Source organism: Protopterus annectens, chromosome 6.part0 (genome assembly GCF_019279795.1).
Source record: "Protopterus annectens isolate FY-2018-M chromosome 6.part0, PAN1.0, whole genome shotgun sequence".
NCBI classification, from domain to species: Eukaryota; Metazoa; Chordata; order Ceratodontiformes; family Protopteridae; genus Protopterus; species Protopterus annectens.
The window spans coordinates 194,769,872-194,792,506 of NC_056737.1; the positions used below are offsets into that span (position 1 = coordinate 194,769,872).

At 42.0% G+C, this 22,635-nt stretch overlaps 1 protein-coding gene across 1 annotated transcript in view; it reads right to left on the reverse strand.

Annotated features, from left to right (window-relative positions):
* Positions 1–4,099: 4,099 nt before the first annotated feature.
* ERG28 (ergosterol biosynthesis 28 homolog) overlaps positions 4,100–22,635 on the reverse strand; it is a 108,000-nt gene continuing 89,464 nt past the window's right edge. The window contains exon 4 of the mRNA XM_044073486.1: positions 4,100–4,217. Within this exon, the coding sequence (XP_043929421.1) occupies positions 4,100–4,217 (118 nt within the window). The remainder of the gene's footprint in view (positions 4,218–22,635) is intronic.

Genomic DNA, 22,635 nt, shown 5'->3' on the forward strand with positions numbered 1-22,635 from the left:
GTCTTTCCAGCTGTTGCAGGTGTCTTGTAAGGTGCATCCCAAATGGGGCATTGTACTCTATGATGGGTCTGATGAGTGATGCGTAGAGGGGCACAATGACCTCTTTTGATCAATCAGGATGCAAACCCTTTTGTGATTAGGTAGGCCACATAGAAGGATTTTCTAACCACTTTGACAATGTGATTATCAAAGGAGAGGTTACTATCTACTTGGGTGCCCAGATCCCTTATTACGTCTTCTATATTTAGGGGGCTACCACCTATGTGGTAGTTTGTGGGTACTTTGTTTTTTCCAAAGGGGATGACTATGCACTTTTTGGCATTTAGCTTGAGACCATGGTTTTGACACCAGGTATCTGTCTCAGTGAGACCCTTTTGGAGGATATCTGTGTCAGCTGGTGAGTCAATTATAGCCCCTAGTTTGCAGTTGTCTGCGAACTTGGTCAGCCACAGTCCTCCTGTGCTTGCCTGTACCTCTGAGAAGTATATGCCGAACAGGAGGGGTCCTAGGACTGAGCCCTAGGGAACGCTACTTGTAACCAGTTTAGAGTCAGACCTAGCTCCCGCAACTCTAACCATGTGGGTTCTGTCTGTCAGCTAGTTGGCAACCCATCTCGTGACACAGGGTTTTATCTTCAAGCTGGTGAGCTTGTCTATAATACCAGAATGGGGAATGGTGTCGAAGGCCTTTGCGAGGTCTAGGTAGGCTGTGTGGACCACCTTTCCCTTGTCTATAGCCTTGGTAACTGTCTCAAAGAAGTCCACTAGGTTTAGGAGGTATGATCTGTCCTTAACAAAGCTGAACTGGGTAGGGTCCAGTGTTTGGAGGTTCCCAATGTCTCTATTAATGAGATCCATGATGATGTGCTCTATAGCCTTGCAGACCAAGCTAGTCAGGCTTATAGGGCGATAGTTCCTGGGGTCTACTGTGGCTCCACCTTTGTGGAGTGGAAAAACCATTGCTGTGTGCCACTCTATGGGCACGTAGCCTGTAGAGAGGCTGAGTCTGAAGAGTGTGTTTAGGTGAGGGGTTAGTTCATCTTTGAGCTCGTGTAGGATGCAGCCTGAGACACCGTCCGGTCCCATTGATGCTGCGTTTTTGGCTTTGGATAGGGCTGTTTTAACCTGAGTGTCTGTGATTTCAGGCGCACTACATTCTTCTGGTATAGTTATGGGCCCCTTTTGGGGGTGAGAGGGGGGTGATGTTTGCACTGAACCTGTCTGCCAGGATGTTGGCTATATCAGTTGGTTCAGTGTATTTTGTGCCATTCTGCACTAACTCTGAGCAGATCTGAGGATTGCCACTTAGATTCTTAACATAGCTAAAGAATGCCTTGTGGTTATCTTTGGAGTCCTTAGCAATTTTTCTTTCGAAGCTCGCCTTGGATGATTTTATGAGGGATCATAGTTTCTTGCTGATACTGATCAGGGATGTCTTCCCTTCTTGGGATTTTACTCTTTTCTGAACTAGTTTCTTCCTTCTATTGCATAGCTTGTTTATGGCAGGGGTCCACCAGACTGGTTTCCTTTTCTTGGAGGAGTAAGTCTTGGGTTTGCTTGGGATAGCACGATCCATGCATTCTTGTAGGTGCCTGTAGAGTGCATTAGTAAAGGATTTTGCAGCTTGGACAGCATTATCCTTTAGCATGGTGGCTTTGAAACTTTCCACCTCGGTCTTAAGTAACGTGAAGCTTGCTTTTGAAAAGTTTTACACGGTGGTTTCTTTGAACTGGATGTGGGGACGGAGACCCACTTTGCCCTAGGTATGGCAAGAAGAGCCAGCACAGGTCCTGGAAAGCAACGAGTGTAACCAATCTTGGATGGAACAACACACACACCCCTGAACCCCACTTCCCCCCACCACACACACAATATCAGCAGTTTATAAAAATGCCAATTTACCTGTCAGCATGTCTAACACAGATAGGCACGGAGACTACAAACTAAAGTAATCTAGATGAGAACATATAAAACGTCTTTGATTCGAGATTATGACCCACTGAAATCTCACTGGCTAGCAATGCTGGCTGACGGATCTACTTTTTTTCTGCATGATTAACTATTCTCCAAGGTTGTTCATGAAAAAACACATTTCATCCTACTCCTCCAGCAATTGGTGACATGATTTCTTTTTCAGAGCTAGTAGAGTAAAGGAATTCATAGTAATACGCACTTATAAACAGGGCACACTTTCACATGCCTTTTTATTCGGTAACTGTGATTCTCAGTTTTGCTTCAGAAAAGCACATTTTAAGAGGGACAGGGAAATTACTTAAGCACAACTGGGGACTCCCCTGAAAATCTGAGACCAAAGTAAGACCTAAATCCAACAACTTCTACTGGATCTGTTTTTCTTTTCTCTTCCATGCTGAACACACCATGCTGAACAATACATATTTTCAGAGAGACCTCTTTCTGGTGCTGTATACAGTCAGTGAAGAATGTCTATTCACTGTCATGGCATTTCATGCATAATGGATCCACTAAAGATCCCCAGGTTACATCTCAACAGTAAACTAGACTAATCAAGCTCCTGAAATAATGTACCCATCAAAAATGTGGTTAAGATTTAAGATCTGTTTGTAAGGGTATAGCCACCTACAGAAACTGAGGATATATTTTAAGAATTTTTATTTTGCAAGGATGGCAAGACCCATCTATCTCCTAAGTGAGAGATTCACCCCACACCCTACATTATTTACAAACAGTAATATCACAGTCACACAACCACAGGGAGAACAAAAAAAAATAAAGGGGTGGAAAAAAGCTTGCACAACTGCAGAAGGCCTGACCTCTTTTAAAATATTGTTGGAATAGCTACTTAAGGAGAGATGAGGTCAGGGAGACTGTCTTCTAGTACTTACCATTCACAGAATGGTAGATCTTTCAAGTATGGACCCTGCTTTGAACAGGAAAACAAGTACAAGACCTTTAGTTCTACTTATATAATGCCATGTTGCTGAAAGTATATATTTTAATTATAAAAAAAAAAAATAGAAGAACAAAAGTGGCATCATGTTAGTGGGCTGAAAAAATAAACATCTGCCAATATTAAAGATGCATCTTTTGTACAAAATAATGGGCAACAAGGTGAAATTCATAACTATAGTGAAAACTTTGTAAAGGTAGTGTATTTTTGAAATCACATACAAAAAGGCTTCACGGTTCACAAATGGCCATCAATGCGACGTATAATACACAATTAATACCTACATGGAAATGAACTATGTGCTTTGCAAACATCAATGTAAACTCTAGAACGTAGTTCACATGTGACCTTTGTTACATACTAAGCAATGCTGGTCTGAGATTAGACAGCACTGACAACATGGCAGGAATGAGAACTAACTATGCAAAAATGGACTGTGCTCCTGAAATGAATCTAAATCTAACAATGGATAGCAAAAGCAAGACAGAAGGTGCACATAGGAGCACTTTTGCCACAAGAGCATTACTGCTCACTCACCAGGTAAAAACAGTACAACTAATTCTGGACAGATGGCCATACCCTATACCTTACATATGACCTGTGCTGAGGAAAGGAGGCCAATAGTGTTAGATGGCTGCCTGTTTTCCTGCACACATGGGTCATAACAATTGTATCTGCACCAGTTCCAAGACGGCATTTATGAAGTCATATATTTCATGCACAAAACTGTGATACTTTTGTTGCACTCATGAAATTGTGACATTATGACACGCTGGTACAGTACCCATGATCTTATCTCTGGTATTACAGATGGAATTGATATAGTATTTTATAATATAGTAGCTTATTCATACTACATTCATTTCTCTGCAGTACCCCTTGCTGCCCAGGCTTTTGAATCAGCTCTTTGCCTCAAAAACATAAACATACTTTACCACAGGGTTCCCAGAAGTAGGAGGGAGCTGCTGTGGCACCGTGACATGAGCCTCCTACAGTGATGCCACATACACTCTCTAGCCTTTGTTTTATTTAATGTTTTTTGGTATCAATGCTGTGGAACAGGTATCCTTACCAGCATCCTCCACATCTTACACTGAAGTACCAGCAGCTGAAATCTTTTCACTTGTGTCGTCCTAAATCTGCCCTCCATTCACACAGGGTCCCAATTCAGTTATAGCCGTGGCTTCTGCTGAGGATGTGGTAACCACACTGATTGTGTCCCATTTGTTATGGGCACCTGCATTTGACTGCCACCATCATTCTCATATGCTAAATCCTTTGTCAAGTATCTGGAATCCATCAGAAAATTATATAAGTATGTTTACTATTTCTGTTAAGTATCGCAATATACATAAATAACCCTTTTATATAAATGTTTTTATTACTGATTTTATGTCTGGCCAATACTGTTTTACTTGTAACAGATGCAAATAAATATACTAAAGTAACAGACTGTAAGGGAAGTAACTGTCCTATGCTATAACCTGATATTGTACTCTAACTTACTATGTATTCATTTCTATAAATGTTTACACTATCATTGCCTTTGGCTCAGGCCATGGATGAAACCAGCCCATTTACCTTATTAACAAATATTAAAATAATAACAAAAAAATCCTCAACCATCATTGTAAAATTGTAGCTGCTGCCATAGATTCAGCCACAAGAGTAGTCATACAACCATTATCAGCCCTGCAGGCAGAAAATCCATCAAACCCACAAAGACTACACAGATGAGAAGGGCAACAAAAGTAAAAGTTGAAAGGGATTAACAAAAGAGGTCAAGAAGTAAAGCAATGACCTTTTTACATACATAGCAGAAAGAAAGAACAGAGAGACAAAAACTGGCCAGGCTGAACAGTTCTCGTAAAGATTCGATATAATTAAGATATGAAAGTGCTCAATATTTACAATTAAGTCGTATTATGTACATGTGAGTGTGTGGTGTGGAAGAACTACTTTGGTAAGGCTAGACACCTGGCTGTATAAAACTTCACTCTAGATGATTCTCAGTATTGAAGTGACACCCCGACCCCATGAGCAAAAATGGGAAAAAGGGTTATGGGTGGGTGGATGGATGTATGGATCTTATGACAGTCTTCTGAAGTGTGTGTATGTTTTTATCCCACAAGAGCCAGACGCCTGGAGGACAGCAATTTTGGGTACCTTTATACAATGGACAGTTATAAAAATCCAGGGAACAAAGCTGCCTATTAGCTTAACAACAATGGCAAGGAACATCATGGACAGAATCCTGAGGGAAAGGCAAGAATTGTTTATACATGACAACACTGTCCAGGACAGAAACCAACATGGGCTTGCAGCCAGATGCAGCTGTCAAACTTGAGCCAGTTTTATGAATAGATTATTGGAGAACGTGACAGGGGATTTACAAGCAGACAACGTTTACCAGGACCTCAGTAAGGTCTTTGTCTCCCAGACAGGATGCTGAAAGCAAAACCGAAATAACTGGAGGCAGGATCAGGACTTAAGAAATGGATGGTGGAACTGTAGAACAGAAGGCTATGGTCAGTGGCACAATGTCTACAATTAGGGAAGTGACTACTGGGCTACCACAGGAAAAGTCGTTCTTTTGTCTAATACTATTCATTCTGTGTGTGTCTAAGGCACACCTAAGGAATAAAGAATAGGATTATCCTCTTTGCTGATAATGCAAAGACGTGCAGCAGTGGAGAATATAGGGAAGGCCAAACAACTGGTTAGAAACCTGGCAATTGAGGTTCAGTGAAAACAAATGTGCAGTACAACACTTGGGCCACAAAAACTCTGGGAAGACGTGTCAGTAAAGATGTCAACAGAGCAATAATAGCATCCTCGGGTGTTGACCACATATGGAGTGGACCACTGGGAACAGAGAGACATGGCAGTGGCATTAATAAAAAGAATGCTGGGGTGTATCCTCAGGGGGATAATTCCAGAAACAAAGAGGTAATGCTTCCATGCTACAGGGCCTTAGTCAGACCATACCTTGAAAGCTCCATGTAATTCTGCAAGCCATATTTTAATCTATTTGTTAACTGGATTGGCACACTGAAAACAAGTATCCCTTTTCATGGGGACTGACATGAGAGCAATATCTGGTTAAGTGACTTGCTCAGAGTGATAAAGTAGGCAAAATGAGGCTGAGGGAATCAATCCTAGAATACAGAAAGTAGCCTTTTAACAGCTCACAGTCTTAAGCCTCTGTGCTGACTGACAGACATACAATAACACGGATGTCAGGCTGCTGGAAGGAATTCAGACCAAAGTTACCAGAAAAGTATGTGGAATGAAGCAGAATGATTATGACTATTGACTAGAGCAGCTACAGCTCATCTCACTTGAAACCAGAATACACAGGAAGGACAGAAACTAAAAGAAACAGAAAGGACACATGGGTGCACAAGATCATATCAGGGAGATATGGAGTGGTCATTCTGAACAGAAAGGACAGGGGGGCACAGTTAGTAGACTGTAAGGACTACTTACTCACTGCATCTCAGACAAAGAGTTGTGGTCCTATGGAATGAGTCACCAGAATGAGAGGTGGGGAGAGAGAATCTAGAGAGGCAATAGGGAGGACATGGGACAGCTGGAAAAAAGGGAAAGGGGGTAAGTAAGGACAGAAGGGTAGTAAAAAGTTAAGGCACTTAAAATGGCAGACTAGACAGACTTAATATATCCTTCTGCTATCAAGCATATTGTAAGATAAATAATGCATGAGCTAGGATGACTTTCAGCCTGAGAGTCATCTGAAATGTATGCCTCTGTCTTTTGTAACGCATAACTTGTAGCACCTGAAACAGATAAAAAGTGTCAGACTACCTGATGCCCTCTCTCTTAGAAAAGAAGATCAGGAACTACAGCACCTCTGCCTTACACTGCTGACATGTGGTACCTGTGCTCATCACACGAGGACTGCAAAGTCTGACCTGCAGCATACGGTTCAATCACAGTGGACATCAATCCATGTTCACCTAAGTGGTATATGGCACACTATGTGGTCTCAATATTAAGATGTAGATAATCGCAGATGAGTATAACACACATGAATATAATTTGTGAGGTGTACCAACAGCTAAGCCTCCAGGAACACCAGATATAGACAGTTCCAAATAAAGGCTTAAGAAAATATGTCTTCTGTCTCTCCTTCTCATTTCACCATCTTATAACCTTCCACATCATCTTCCTGCTTACACTGCATACATAACATTAACTTCTATCCTACTCTAAAACATTTTCTTACAAACTCTAAACATTGCAGGTAATGTGTAATCATAAATATTTCCATTGACGTGTACAATACTGCCACCAAGTGGCTATAATGAAAACTGCCTGTATATGTATAGATTGTACTGTCTTTTTCCACTATTTTCTGAGGTTATCCTGGGATAGAGGTACCAGATACCTGCGAACCCAAAAGAGGACACCGAAGGTCATAAAGGAGGACAAAGGAGAACGTGTCCTGTTCTGCACATGAAATACAGTGTAGTGCTGCTACAAATAATTCAGAATGATTGCAGAACTTCATTAAACCCAAGATGAAATGTATCAGCCAGATTAAGAACTACTTCCTTCCTTTTTCATGTAATAGCTGATGGCATTGTAACATTTTATGGGATTTTGAAATACTGTACAATTTTCATGCTTACATTTAATATCACTTATATGAAGTCACATACTTTATTTTCATGGGTGGGAAGTTAGCCATACAGTTCAGCAAGCTCCTGCCTGGTGCCCTGAAGAGTTCTACAGTAGCAGAGAGACAAGAGAGACTTTGGCGTGATAAGTATCATTCTCTGCATTTTCTTGCTGCCTTTAGCTAATTCCACCTAAAAATGCCGATTTGTTAGAGTTTCTGTGATTTAAAAAGCTTGTTTCATCTACATATTGTACTTATTTTACTGCCTGCACTTTAACAAAGTCATTTTTGTGTTTAAATTACTTGTTTAACTATTGTAGGCTACACACTCAAGTGTGATAGCCATTTCTGTGCATTTAAATTGTTTTTTGATTGTATCTGCTTTATTTTCTGAAAAAAAACAAAAAAAAAATACTTGTTTTCCCACCTTTCTGAGCTAGTATAGTCCAGTTTTCAGGTTAGTGCTGAATTCAGGGCTGTGTTACAAGTTTCTGTGTTTGCCCACACCTTACTTGGATAGAAGGAAGTTTCTCTGTTCACCTGTGAGAGAGGGGAGCTTTGAGCAGCCTATCTGTCCCTGGAGGAGTGGTTTCATCCCAGAAATTAGTAGTTTATTGGCCCTTTTGGGCTAATTTCTATCTCTTTCACTTCCCTGCTATAAAACCCACATTTGCAAGGTTTTTGTGCTTGTATACAGCTCAGCAAGCTCCTGCCTGGTGCCCTGCAGAGTTCTACAGCAGCAGAGAGACAAAAGAGAGACTTTGGTGTGATTAAGTATAATTTTTTTTTATTTTCTTGCTGCGTTTAGCTAACTTCGCCTAAAACGCCAATTTATTTCGAGTTTCTGTGATTTAAAAAGTTTGTTTCAGCTACATAGGTTCATAGGTTCATACTAGGCTATCTGCCCTAGGGCATTTATAAGCCTAGCCAGAGTGTGTTTGGCTTTCACCACCCATTTTAAATTAATTTTGCTATGCCCTTTTTCAAGGTTAGTATACTGTGCCTCTAACAGTGACACAGAAGTGATACCCAGGGTAAACCTACAATCTCCCATCCACTCATCAAGATTCCTCTTGAAGAGAGTCAATGAGGGACTCTGCCTAACCTGGACTGGGATTTTATTCCAGAGTGAAGGGAGCCTCTGGGTTATGAATCTGTCCCTCCAGCATGTCCTATTTATTTCAGTGCTGAGGTTCAAGTCTCTCGAGCACGTGCTCGATAGGATTTGGATTTTCTGAGGTGCAGCATGTCCATTAATTCCGGGTTGGACATGGCTTTATACGTCAGGCACAGATCGCCTCTGAGCAGGCGGTATGCCACTGAGTAGAGCTGGAGTTTCTTTAACTGGGCAGCATATGGCATCTGTTTGAGCCCTTTGATCCTCTTGGTGAGGTACTTTTGGGGTCTTTCCAGTTGCTGCAGGTGTCTGGTAAGGTACATCCCAAAAGGGGCATTGTACTCAATTATGGGCCTGATGAGGGATGAGTAAAGAGGCACGATGACTTCCCCTGATCTACATGTGAATCCCTTCATGATTAGGTGGGCTATATAAAATGTTTTTCTAACCACTTTGGCCACATGGTTGTCAAATGAGAGATTGCTATCAACTTGGGTCCCCAATTACTTCTTCTGTACTTAATGGATTACCACCTATGTGGTAATTTGTGGGCTCTTTGTTTTTGCCAAAGGAGATGACTATACACTTTTTGGCGTTTAGCTTGAGGCCATGGCTCTGGCACCAGTTGTCTGTTTCTATGAGGCCCTTTTGGAGGATGCTTGTGTTGGCTGGAGAGTCGATTATGGCACCCAGTTTGCAGTCATCTGTGAACTTGGTCAGCCACAGTCCTTCCGTGTTGGCCTGTACCTCCGAGAAATATATATACCGAACAAGAGAAGTCCCAGGACTGAGCCTTGTGGGACGCCACTTGTAACTGGTTTGGTGTCCGACATGACTCCAGCAATTCTAACCATGTGGGTTCTGTCCTTGAGCCAGTTTGCAACCCATCTAGTGACATAGGGGTTTATATTTAAGCTGGTGAGCTTATCTATAATGGCCGAGTGGGGTACTGTATCGAAGGCTTTTGCGAGGTCCAGGTAGGCTGTGTCGACCACCTTTCCCTCGTCAATGGCCTTGGTGACTGTTTCAAAGAAATCAACCAGGTTTAAGAGGCAGGATCTGCCCTTACCAAAGCCGAACTGGGTAGGATCCAGTGTCTGTAGGTCCCCAACATCTTTATTTATGAGGTCCATGATGATCCTTTCCATAGCTTTGCAGACCACGCTAGTCAGGCTTATGGGGCGATAGTTTCCAGGATCCGTTGAGGCACCACCTTTGTGGAGAGGGACCACTGTTGCTGTACGCCACTCTTTGGGTACATATCCTGTAGTAAGGCTGAGATTGAACAGCAGTTTTATGTTTGGGTTTAGCTCTTCTTGAAGTTCATGTAGGACACAGCCGGGACACCGTCTGGTCCCATTGATGCTGTGTTTTTGCTTTGGAGAGGGCAGCTCTTACCTGAGCATCTGACATGTCAGGGGCAGCACTCTGCTGGGATAGATATTTGCCCTTTTGGTGGGGGGGGGGGAGTTTGCGCTGAACCTGTCAGCTAGGATGTTGGCAATGTATGTGGGTTCGTGTATTTTTGTCATTTTGGACTAATTCTGAGCATATCTGGGAATTCCCACCCAGGTTCCTAACATAACTAAAGAAAGCCTTGTGATTATCCTTAGTGTACTGTGCAATTTTTCTCTCGAAGCTGGCCTTAGACGATTTTATGAGTGCCCGTAGTTTTTGCTAATACTGATCAGTGATGCCTTCCTTTTTGGGATTTTGCTCTATCATGTAGTAGCTTCCTCCTTCTATTGTATAGTTTGTTTATGGCTGGGGTCCACCAGACAGGATGTCTGCCTTTGGAGGATTGGGTCTTGGTTTTATTTGGGATTGCATGATCCATGCATTCCTGAAGGTGTTCATAGAATGCGTTTATAAAGGATTCTGCGGTCTGGGCCATATTTTCCACAGGCCCGGGGGCTTTGAAGGATTCCACCTCGGTTTTGAGGAGTGTGAAATTTGCTTTAGAGAAGTTTTTCACTGTGGTTTTCAGGGCAGGGGGTGGAGTCAGGATGTGAATATCCAGTGAGATTAGTTTATGGTCTGATCTTACCAATGAGGGATACACTTCTGGTCTGGAGCATAGAGTCCCCATGTTGGAGATGATCAGGTCCAGTATGTCTTCCCCTCTTGTGGGAGTGGTAACAAGTTGTTCCATAGCATTTGAGTTTATAAATTCTAGGAACCTTTGGGCTAGGGTGTTGGAGCTAGAGTAATGCTCCCAGTCTATGTTTGGGTAGTTGAAGTCACCCAATATAATGGTGTTTGGAGAGTCCTTCATATTTTCCAGTGTTCTCAGGAAGGCCGAGTGGGGTTCCTGGGTTTGGGAGGGTGGTCTGTAGCAGGCTATAAACTGGAAGGCAGTTTTACCCACTGTTAGTTGCACATGGATAGTCTCTGATGCTTCGTGCTGTGCCACCAACCTGGAGGTGTGGGTATCTTTGATGAATATTGATACTCCCCCTCCTTTTGTGGTTCGGTCCAAGTTTTGGGGCCGAAAAGCATGGTATGAGGTATAACCTGGTAGTGCTGGGGTGACCGCAGGAGACTTGAACCAGGTTTCTGTTACTGCACAGATATCGATGTTCTCCATGCTAAGGAGAGTTTTGAGTGTGTGCATCTTGAGGTTTAGACTTCTGGCGTTGAGTAGCATTATTCTTAGTTTCTTATCCCTTGTGATACCTATGGAGGTGGGTTTGTCTTTTGAGCCTTGCCTTAAAAAGGCACTATGGGGGAAGCAAGAGCCTTTGCCAATATCCGAAAGCCCAGGGGTGACAGGTGCAAGCCTTTCCTAGCGAAGCATCTTGGCTTGTCGAGCATGTCATCCCAGGCTGACAGGCATTGGATCCCCTTTGAATGACACCAATACTTAAGCTAATTGTTGAAATTGATCATCTTGTCTTCATATTGTGGCATCATTCTTGGTGAGGGTAAGATGCTACTCAAGGTCAGGGTCATACCGGCCTGGGCTACATGCTCAGGGAGCTCCTCTATGTCTCTTTTCATGTAGTTCAGGGAGGTACGTCTCAGGTCATTCACACCAGCATGGACAATGACTGAGTCATATTTGTACTTGCCTTGGAGTGACCTGAGTGCTTGTGGTATGTGGAGGATCCTACCGCCCAACAGGCAGCTCACCGTGACCTTCTCCTTGTTCAGCCTGGTGAGCGGGACGTCAGTGTGTTTGACGATAGAGTCACCTATTACAAGTGTATCAGGTGTGTTGTTTAGCCTTAAGGGCTGTGACTGTTCGGCACACTGGCTTTGTGAGCTATGTGCTGCACGTGTTTTGTTTTGGGGTAGCGGTTGCTTGGGTGTCTGCTTTGGAGGTCTCTGCTGCTTAGGCAGATTTTTATTTAGAGCCTCCGAGTATGTTTTTGTGTGTTTATGGGTTTGGTTTGCTGTCGTGGTAGGTCTATGTGAGACTGGAATTGTAGTGAATGTGGTTTCCTTCTTCTCCTGGCTGGTTTCGCCAGTACTGAGTTGAGAGAGCTTAGCCTTCAGTATGGCTATATGGTTGCATCTCTCACATGTGTTGGAATTTGTTGGGAGGAGGAGAGGGTTGTCTGTGTACATGAGGCAGTTGTAACATTGCCTCAAGATTCCCAGATTCACCAGCTGGACCGGAGAGGAGATTGACAACTGACCTTTGGACATGCTAGAACAGTATTGGGAATTCCTTTATAATTGAAAACAAACATGGGCTAATGGGGAACAAGGTACTCAAGGGGAGTTTGTGAGGGTGTAGTGCTTTTAATTTTTTAGTGCTGATTTATATAATTGCTTTAGTGAGCAAGTGCCAGGTAACTTAAATGCAATGTGTTACAGGTAACTTAAATGCAAAAACGACAAACAGTAACTTTCTTTCAAGTGAAACAAAGAAATAAGTACAGTAAACAATGCAGATATCACTAGGGATCCACAGAAGCGCTGAAAAGCCGTGTTTTAGGTGGAATTAGTGTTTCAGGGAAATAACAAGCAATCAAACAACAAGCATACAAACAAAGCTAGATTCAGCAGGCCTGGATCTAGTCTATGCTACAGCAAACAAGGTGTACCAATTTCAGTAAGAAGCAGTTCAAATATGCAGGCACTATAAGCCTTTAACCAGAAATTCCCAGCTCAGAAGGGCAGAGTCCAGCCTCTCCTCCCACAAGAGTGCAGACCACAAACCCTTTTAATGTAAAATAACTGGCCTGAAGCCCAAGTGCTTAAACCAGAATTAATACACTTTTAGAATAACAGACACTGAGCCCTCAATCAGCAGTTCCCAACTTAGAAGGATGTAAGCTACCTGTTCTGCCACCACAGTGCAGACCACAAACCTTCTTAATGTAAAACAACTGGTCTGAAGCCCAAGTGCTTAAACTAAAAGGCTTAGAATGAGATACACCAAACAGTAATAAATACAATTGAGTACTTTTAAGATGACGCAAAAGCAAAATAAAGTAGGAAGAAACACAAATACAGTAAAAGCAGATATTTTTTTTTCAGAAAAGTAGCAAAAACAGTAGTAAAAACAATTCACATGCAGTGCAAGCTGGCACACTTGAGTATGTAGCAATATTAGCCCACACAGTTTGAAAAAATGTATTTAAATTAAAAAGTACTAAAAGCAAGTGCAGAAAGGGTTTATTAGGTAGAATGCGGTAAAGAGATGGGACTGGGGGAGTGTCCTAGATCAAATCTACAGTGGGGCAGGCACTGCAAAAGCCACCAAATTTAAACTACAACCAAGAACAGGGAGGGGGGTGGGAAAGACAGTTTCAGCAGAGATGTGAGGAATCAGAGTGCAAATTATAAAATCAAAAAAATATATACTGATCTCTGTATATTTGCAGAACAGTAAGACAACATATATCTAAGCAACAATTTAGCTCTATAACACAGAATAATACAGAAAAATATACTCAGCTCTATATATTTGCAGATAGTCTTGTAAGGCTGTCTCTCAACACACAGGTTCCAGTTTAAAATGTTAAAAGAGGCAAAAGCAAAATAAGGTAATAAAGTAGGAAGAAACACAAATACAGTAAGGCAGATGAAGTGCAACATTTTTTTTTTTTTTTTGAGATGGAGGAAACAGAGCAGATTAAGATACTATAGGGGAATGCCCTTCCCAAGTGCTCTCTCTGTACACTGCAGAGGAGATTGTACTTATTTTACTGGCTGCACTTTAACAAAGTCATTTTTGTGTTTAAATTACCTGCTTGACTATTGTAGGCTACACACTCAAGTGTGACAGCCATTTCTGTGCATTTAAAGTGTTTTTTTGATTGTATCTGCTTTATTTTCCAAAAAAACAAACAAAAAAAAAAAACTTGTTTTCCCACCTTTCTAAGCTAGTACAGTCCAGTTTTCAGGTTAGTGCTGAATTCAGGGCTGTGTTACAAGTTTCTGTGTTTGCCCATACCTTACTTGGATAGAAGGAAGTTTCTCTGTTCACCTGTGAGAGAGGGGAGCTTTGAGCAGCCTATCTGTCCTTGGAGGAGTGGTTTCAGCCCAGAAATTAGTAGTTTATTGGCCATTTTGGGCTAATTTCTATCTCTTTCATTTCCCTGCTATAAAATGCGCATTAGCGCGGTTTTGCATGCCAGGCAGCACCGGTTAGCTAGGGTATAACTATTCCCAGCTCCACAAAGTGTACTCTTCAATTTTTCCCTTGGAACTAGACAAACTTTCAACTTAAGCATGCAAACCATTCACTTCTCAGCCTGGCACTTGCTCAAAACTCATAGCAAGCACTAATAAACCTTAGCACTAGACCCCCCCCATACTGTAGAGAAGGACAAGGCTCTCTATTTGACCTTACCAGCCAGTCAGTAAAACAGCTCACTGTACCTATCCAGGCATGTCCAAAGGGCAGTTTCAGGTGAACTCTCCAGTCCAACTGATGAATCTGGGCATTTTGAGGCAATGTTACAACTGCCTCATGCACATAGATAACCCGCTCCTCCTACCACCAAACACTAATGCATGCGAGAGATGCAATTATACAGCCAAACTGGAGGCTAAGCTCTCTCAACCCAAGACTGGACCAGACAGTCAAGAGGAGAAGGGAATTATTTTCATCACACCACCAGTCTCACATAGACCTATGAAACCAGCACCAGCAAAAAACACACATTAATACACAAAAACATACTCGGAGGCTCTAAATAAAAATCTGCAAAAGCAACAGAGACCTTCAAAGCAGACATCCAAGCAACCTCCACCTCCCCAACACAAACCATGAAACACATACTTCACAAAACCAGTGTGCCACGCAATCACAGCCCTTAAGGCAAAATAACATACCCACACTCTATAGTCAGGCACACTGAAGTCCCACTCACTAGGCTGAACAAGGAGAAGGTTACTGTTAGCTGCCTGTCAGGTGCCAGGATCCGCCACATAACACAAGCACTCAAGTCACTCCAGAACAAGTACGAATATGACTCTGTCATTGTCTACATTGGTGTGAATAACCTGAGCCATACCTCCCTGGACTACATGAAAAGAGACATGGAAGAGCTCTCTGATCATGTAGCCCAGGCCAGTATGATCCTGACCCTGAGTAGCATCCTGCCCTCACCAAGAATGATACCATGGTATAAAGAAACAATTATCAATTTCAACAACTGGCTAAGCTTCTGGTGTCATTCAAAGGGGACCCAGTGTCTGTCAGCCTGGGATGACATGCTCGACAAGCCACACTGTTTCATTAGAGATGGCTTGCACCTGTCACCCTTAGGCTTTCGAATACTGGCCAAGGCTCTTGCCACCCCCATAGTGCCTTTTTTAGGCAAGGCTCAAAAGACAAACCCACTACCATAAACAGCACAAGTAACAAAAAACTGAGGGTAATGCTATTCAATGCCAGAAGTCTAATCCTCAAAATGCATGCACTTGAGGCACTCCTCAGTATGGAGAAAATAGATATATGCGCAGTAACAGAAACCTGGTTTAAGGCTCCAGGGAACACCCCAGCACTACCAGGCTACAACTTATACCATACATTTTGGCCATAAAACCCGGACCGAAATACAAAAAACGAGGGCGTATCCATATTCATCAAGGGTACCCACACCTCCAGGTTAGTGGCACAGCACGATGCTTCAGAGATCATCCACGTGCAACTAACAACACGCAGAACTGCAATTCAAATTGTAACTTGCTACAGATCACCCACCATGTCCCAGGACCCCCATTCTGCATTTCTGGAAACACTGGGAAACAAAGGTCCTAACAAACACCCTGATATTGGGTGATTTCAATTACCCAAACATTAAATGGGAGAACTACTCATGTACTAACTCCCTTGCCCAACATTTCCTAGAATTTATAAACTCAAACGCCCTGGATCAACTGGTCAACACCCCCACCAGAGGTGACAACATATTGGACCTGGTCATCACCAACATGGGCGACCAGTGTTCCACACTGGAGGTCAACCCCTCGCTGGTTAGATCTGACCATAAACTAATCAGTCTGGATATCCACATTCTGACCCCACCCACGGTCAAAGAAACCACCGTGAAAAACTTTTCAAAAGCAAACTTCACGTTACTTAAGACCGAGGTGGAAAGTTTCAAATCCCCTATGCTAAAGGATAACGCTGCCCAAGCTGCAAAATCCTTTTCTAATGCACTCTAGAGGCACCTACAAGAATGCAAGGATCATTCTATCCCAAGCAAAACCAAGACTCACTCCTTCAAGAAAAGGAAACCAGTCTGGTGGACCCCTGCCAGAAACAAGCTAAACAATAGAAGGATGAAACTAGTACAGAACAGAGTAAAATCCCAAGAGGGGAAGACATCCCTGATCAGTATCAGCAAGAAACTACGATCCCTCATAAAATCATCCAAGGCTAGCTTCGAAAGAAAAATTGCTAAGGACTTCAAAGATAAACACAAGGCATTCTTTAGCTATGTCAAGAATCTAAGTGGCAATTCCCAGATCTGCTCAGAGTTAGTGCAGAATGGCACAAAATACACTGAAACGACTGATATCACCAACATCCTGGCAGACAGGTTCAGTGCAAACTTCATCCCCCTCTCACCCCCAAAAGGGCCCATAACCATACCAGAAGAATGTAGTGCTCCTGAAATCACAGACACTCAGGTTAAAACAGCCTTCTCCAAAGCCAAAAACACAACATCAGTGGGTCCGGATGGTGTCTCAGGCTGCGTCCTACATGAGCTCAAAGATGAACTAACCCCTCACCTAAACACACTGTTCAAACTCAGCCTCTCTATATGCTACGTGCCCATAGAGTGGCGCACAGCAACGGTTATTCTACTCCACAAAGGTGGAGACACAACAGACCCCGGGAGCTATCACCCTAAAAGCCTGACTAGCTTGGTCTGCAAGGCTATGGAGTGCATCATCATGGATCTCATTAACAGAGACATTGGGAACCTCCAAACACTGGACCCTACCCAGTTCGACTTTGTTAAGGGCAGATGATGCCTCCTAAATCTAGTGGACTTCTTTGAGACAGTTACCAAGGCTATAGACAAGGGAAAGGTGGTCCACACAGCCTACCTAGACCTTGCAAAGGCCTTTGACACCATTCCCCATTCTGGTATTATAGACAAGCTCACCAGCCTGAATATAAACCCCTATGTCATGAGATGGGTTGCCAACTGGCTCACTGACAGAACCCACATGGTAAGAGTTGCGGGAGCTAAGTCTGACTCTAAACCGGTTACAAGTGGTGTTCCTCAGGGCTCAGTCCTAGGACCCCTCCTGTTTGGCATATACTTCTCAGAGGTACAGGCAAGCACAGGAGGACTATGGCTGACCAAGTTCACAGACGACTGCAAACTAGGGGCTATAATTGACCCTCCAGCTGACACAGACATCCTCCAAAAGGGTCTCACTGAGACAGATACCAGGTGTCAAAACCATGGCCTCAAGCTAAATGCCAAAAAGTGCATAGTCATCCCCTTTGGAAAAAACAAAGTACCCACAAATTACCACATAGGTGGTAGCCCCCTAAATACGGAAGATGAAATAAGGGATCTGGGGACACAAGTAGATAGTTATCTCTCCTTTGATAATCACATTGCAAAAGTGGTTCAAAAATCCTTCTACGTGGCCCAACTAATCACAAAAGGGTTTGCATCCAGATCAAAAGAGGTCATTGTGCCCCTCTATGCATCACTCATCAGACCCATCATAGAGTACAACGCCCCACTTGGGATGTACCTTACAAGACACCTGTAACAGCTGGAAAGACCACAGAAGTACCTCACCAAGAGGATCACAGATGCCCTATGCAGCTCGACTGAAGAAACTCCAGCTGTACTCGGTTGCATACTGCCTACTCAGAGGTGATCAATGCCTGACATACAGGGCCATGTCCAACCCAGAATTGATGGACATGCTCCACCTAAAAAAAAACATATCCCCTCGAGCCACACACTCTAGGGACCTAAACCTCACCACAACAATAAATAGGACATGCTGGAGGTATAAATTCCTGTCCCAGAGACTTCCCATGCTCTGGAACAAGATTCCAATCTACATTAGGCAGAGCTCCTCACTAACACTCTTCAAGAGAAACCTTGACGAGTGCATGGGAAACAGGAAGTTTCCACCAGGGATCACTTCAGTGGCTTTGCTGGACAGAGGCACAGGGAACTAATCTAAGGGGGTGGCAAAAGCCAACACATTCCAGCTAGGTTTATAAATGCCTTTGGGCAGATAGCCTAGTATCTACCTATGAACCTATGACCCTAAAAGGCCCCACATATATTAATCGCAGGAACAAGTTTTTTATCTGCTAACATCCTACGTACATATGAAATCAAATCCTTTATTACCTGTAATATGGACTGAACCATTTATAGGGGGTTTGTGTATGTGATCTTATTCTAAAATTTCCATTGGTATATTTTATAAGCCAAATTTGAATTTAATAATTGAGATATACCGAGAACAATTGTGGCAGTGTCATTTAATTCATTTAATTTAATTCCACAGCAAAAAACACTATTGAAACTGTAGCCAAACAACATGCCTACATTTACTCAGGTGAGACTAATTTCTACTCTCATTTCAGGAATTCTGCAAAGGACATTTTTTTAATTTTAAAAGTAGTTTGGGATGTGTTGGTGTGGCCTGCATTGATTTTGTGATTCTAAGCTGTAGCAGTTGTGTTTTGCTGAAAATGGCATTTTGGCATTTGCTATTTCTCTGTGGTTCTTCAATGGTGAAAATTTTGCACTTGCATAAGAGGCTGTGAGGAGTGGAGGGGAGTATGCCACTTGCCAAAAAATGTTTTTTCTATATTTTACAATTTTTGGTAAAACTGCATTCCTCCACAGAGTGAAGCAGTTCTTGCCGTTTTGTTTCATTCACAATTCTCAATTTTTTTACATACAACAGAGAGTGGTAAAACTTTAATGTGGAGACTTCACTCAAAAAAACTGACAGTCTTTGATAGGGAGATCTAATTCTGAAAATAACATTCCTTAACATCCTGATAATGGAACACCTTGTGTTAGAGCTAATCAGAGATCGTTACATTCTTCACACTGCTGTCTGTAACACCAGTAAAAAAAAAAAAAAAAAAACACTAAAACACAAGCTGTTTCATGGACACCACAGCAAGAAGTTGTTGTTAAAGGAGCAAATAACCAACAAAGTGGTACCACGAAGAAAACAGTTTTATTGCTTAAACGAAAAAAAAAAGAACAGCTTAGTGTTCAAAACTTTCCATATATGCTTTTGTCCCATACAAACATATAAGGGACTTCATCAGAACTGAATTAGATTCCTCTTATAAGTGCTTTTATACTCTATGCCACACATTACAATTAGTTCACTCGATAATGTTTAAAAATTATTTTAAAAATTAACATAATGACAAAACTACATTTAATAAAACAAACTTGCACTGGAATAAAACCTGTTGTTGAAAACAATTATCTAACCATTGTTAAAACGTGACAGGAATCAATGCATTAGGTAGAAAATAAAAAATAGGTCTTTACAACTGATGTACAAAATAGTAAACTACCTGAATCATTCAAATCAAATATGAATTATAAAAATTACAAAGTTTATACATCCAACAAACATATTAAGAACATCAAAACTATTGATGTTAACAATAATATACTAAATAGATAAATGAATATTCATTTTATGACAAACAATATATTATACTGTACAAATGCTACAATAATTTGGCAGCTCTTAACTTTAGGATAGGTGTAATAATAACTTTATCATTAATAGCAGGAAACAAAGTTGCGTTAAGACACAACTGCCAGTATAACTGCTTGTATTCTGTGGTGGTCTCCCATGCTGCTTACTGACACAGGGGGCACCTGGACCGCTGTACAATAACATTTCAATGTGTAATTACATGAAGCTGGTAGTTTGCTAATAAGTAAAACACATTTAAAATCTGTATTAATTTATTTTTATTTATTTACTTATTTATTTACTGCATTTGTTTACCGGGAAAGTCCAATGGGCATAAAAGAGCCCATTTTCGGTGGAGGCCCGGGGAGAAAAGCTCCGACAAGGACACAGATGCAGAAAAAAAATTAAACATTAATTGGTACAGAAGTAGAAACAGTGTTGCACATAGTGGTTACAGTAATATATACAGAATATATAAATAAGTCAGGAATTTAGTTGGTTTGATTACAGTAACATATACAGAATATATACATAAAAGCAGGAATTTGGTTGGTTGCCAGATGAATTCAGAGTGGTAAAAACGGAGATAATCAGCATTATTGTACCAGTATCAACAAGTCTTCTTTCTTCTTCTTCTTTCGGCTTTTCCCGGTTTGGGGTCGCCACAGCGGATCACCTGTCTGCTCATGATTGGCAGTGGAGTTTTACTGTGTCGAGTTGCCAGCCAGGCGCCAAACCTTCCACAGAAGGCACACACATGCACACACTCATGCCTAGGGCCAATTTAGACTGTCCAATCCACCTACAGCATGACTTTGGGATGTGGGAGGAAACCGAAGCACCCGGAGGAAACCCACATGACCACAGGGAGGACTTGAAGATTCTGCACAGAAGGCACCCAGCTGAGGATCTAACCGGAGAACCTCTTGCTGTGAGGCGACAACGCTAACCGCTGCACCACCGTGGCCACCCATACAAGTATCAACAAGTGATGAAAGAAAAAAAAATAATAATTATGGAGAAAGTATCATCAGTCACTACTAGTAAAAAGCACAGGAATTTAGTTATAATATAAGGAGAAGGAGAAGGTTAGGTTATAGAGCAGGTACATAGCCAGGAAGAGGTGAGATGATTTTTCAGTATTTGTTTGAAGGTGGTGGTGCTGCCCGTGTTTCTTATAGAAGGAGGAAGCGAGTTCCATAGTTTGGCGACGGTGAACAAGTAGAGCAGTTGACCAGTCAGTAAGGTGGGCTTTTCCACTTTTAGAAGTAGATGATTTTCAGATCTTATTTGCCTGCTGGGTTGGTATTTAGCAAGTAGAGTTGAGAGAGCAGGACAGTCTGTGGGTCTGTAGATTATTTTGTCTGCTGTAGTTACTTGGGTGAATGAGAGATGGTGGGGGAGTTCCAACTATCCTAATTGTTTCAGTGAGTTACAGTGGTGGGATGAGAATTTGGTCTTGGTGGCAAATTTGGCTATTCTGTTGTTAACATATCAAGTTTGGATTTTGTAAAAATTTGGATATTAGTGAGGAGAGGGGCACCATAAAGGAGAGAGGGCAATAAAAATGTAGTTGCAAGGGTATTGAGGCTAAGAAAGTGTTGGTGCCTGTACAGCATACTGAGCTTTTGGTGTGTTTTTTGATGTTACTGTTTATGTGTAGGTCAAAGTTTAGGTTTTCATCTATAATAATGCCTAGTAATTTAGTGTGTGGGACAACTATAGTGGTATTGTCTTGGGCTTGTATACTGAAGAGTTTGTTTTTTTTTATCTAGGGGAGTGGTTTTCTTAGGGGTAAAAATTACTAGTTTAGTTTGTTTTTGGATTTAGGGCAAGATGATTGTTAAGCATCCAAGATTCAGTAGAGCTGAGGGCATTCTGGGTGATCTGCTGAAGTTCAGAGCTGGAATTTGCAGTGCATATTATTGTAGAGTCATCAGCATACTGTATTACAGAGCATTGTGGGAGAGTGGTGTGAAAATTTTTAATAAAGATGCTAAATAAGACAGGAACAAGGATGGAGCCTTGGGGTACCCCTGTGGAAGTACTGAGGAAGGGAGAGTAAGACTGTTGCCATTTGTTGGATTGCTGCCTATTGGAGAGATAGCTATTGAACCACTGTAGGGTAGGTGGGGAAATGTGGAAGGTAGATAGTTTTAGAGAGGATGATAGTGTGGGAAATGGTATTGAAAGCTTTGGAAAGGTTGAGGAAAAGAGAAGTGATTATTTTACCAGAATCCCATGCCCAGTTAACTGTATCAAGAAATGAGAGGAGGGCTGTAGTGGTGCTGTACCCTGGTCTGAAACCATGCTGAGTGGGTGACAGAATTTGATTTTCAAGCAGGTGGTTGACGAGTTGGGCATGGATGCATTTTTCCAGTATTTTAGAGAGGGGTGAGAGAATAGCTATGGGTCGAAAGTTTGTGGTGTCTGTGTTGTTGCTGCCTTTGTGTACAGGGAGAATGCATGCTTTTTTTCTAGATGTCTGGGACTATGGATTCTTTAATCGATCTGTTAATGAGTATGCTGATGGGATAAGCTATAGAGTTTGCTGCTAGCTGCAGGAAGTGTGGGGTAGATTGTCAGGGGCCAGAGTACAGGGTTTTAGCGTTAGTAAAAGTTTTTTTTTTATTGTGCAGGTGGGTATGGGGGAGAATTTTAGGTTGGACTCGAAGGTAGGATTGTTTTCTGGGATGATATGATCATCAGCTGTCTTGGTGGTGGTGTTAACCATAGGAAAGGTGGTGGTTAGGTTAGCTATGGTGTCAATGAAGTAGGAATTGAAGAGGGTAGCAAGTTCAGTAGAGGTTTTGTG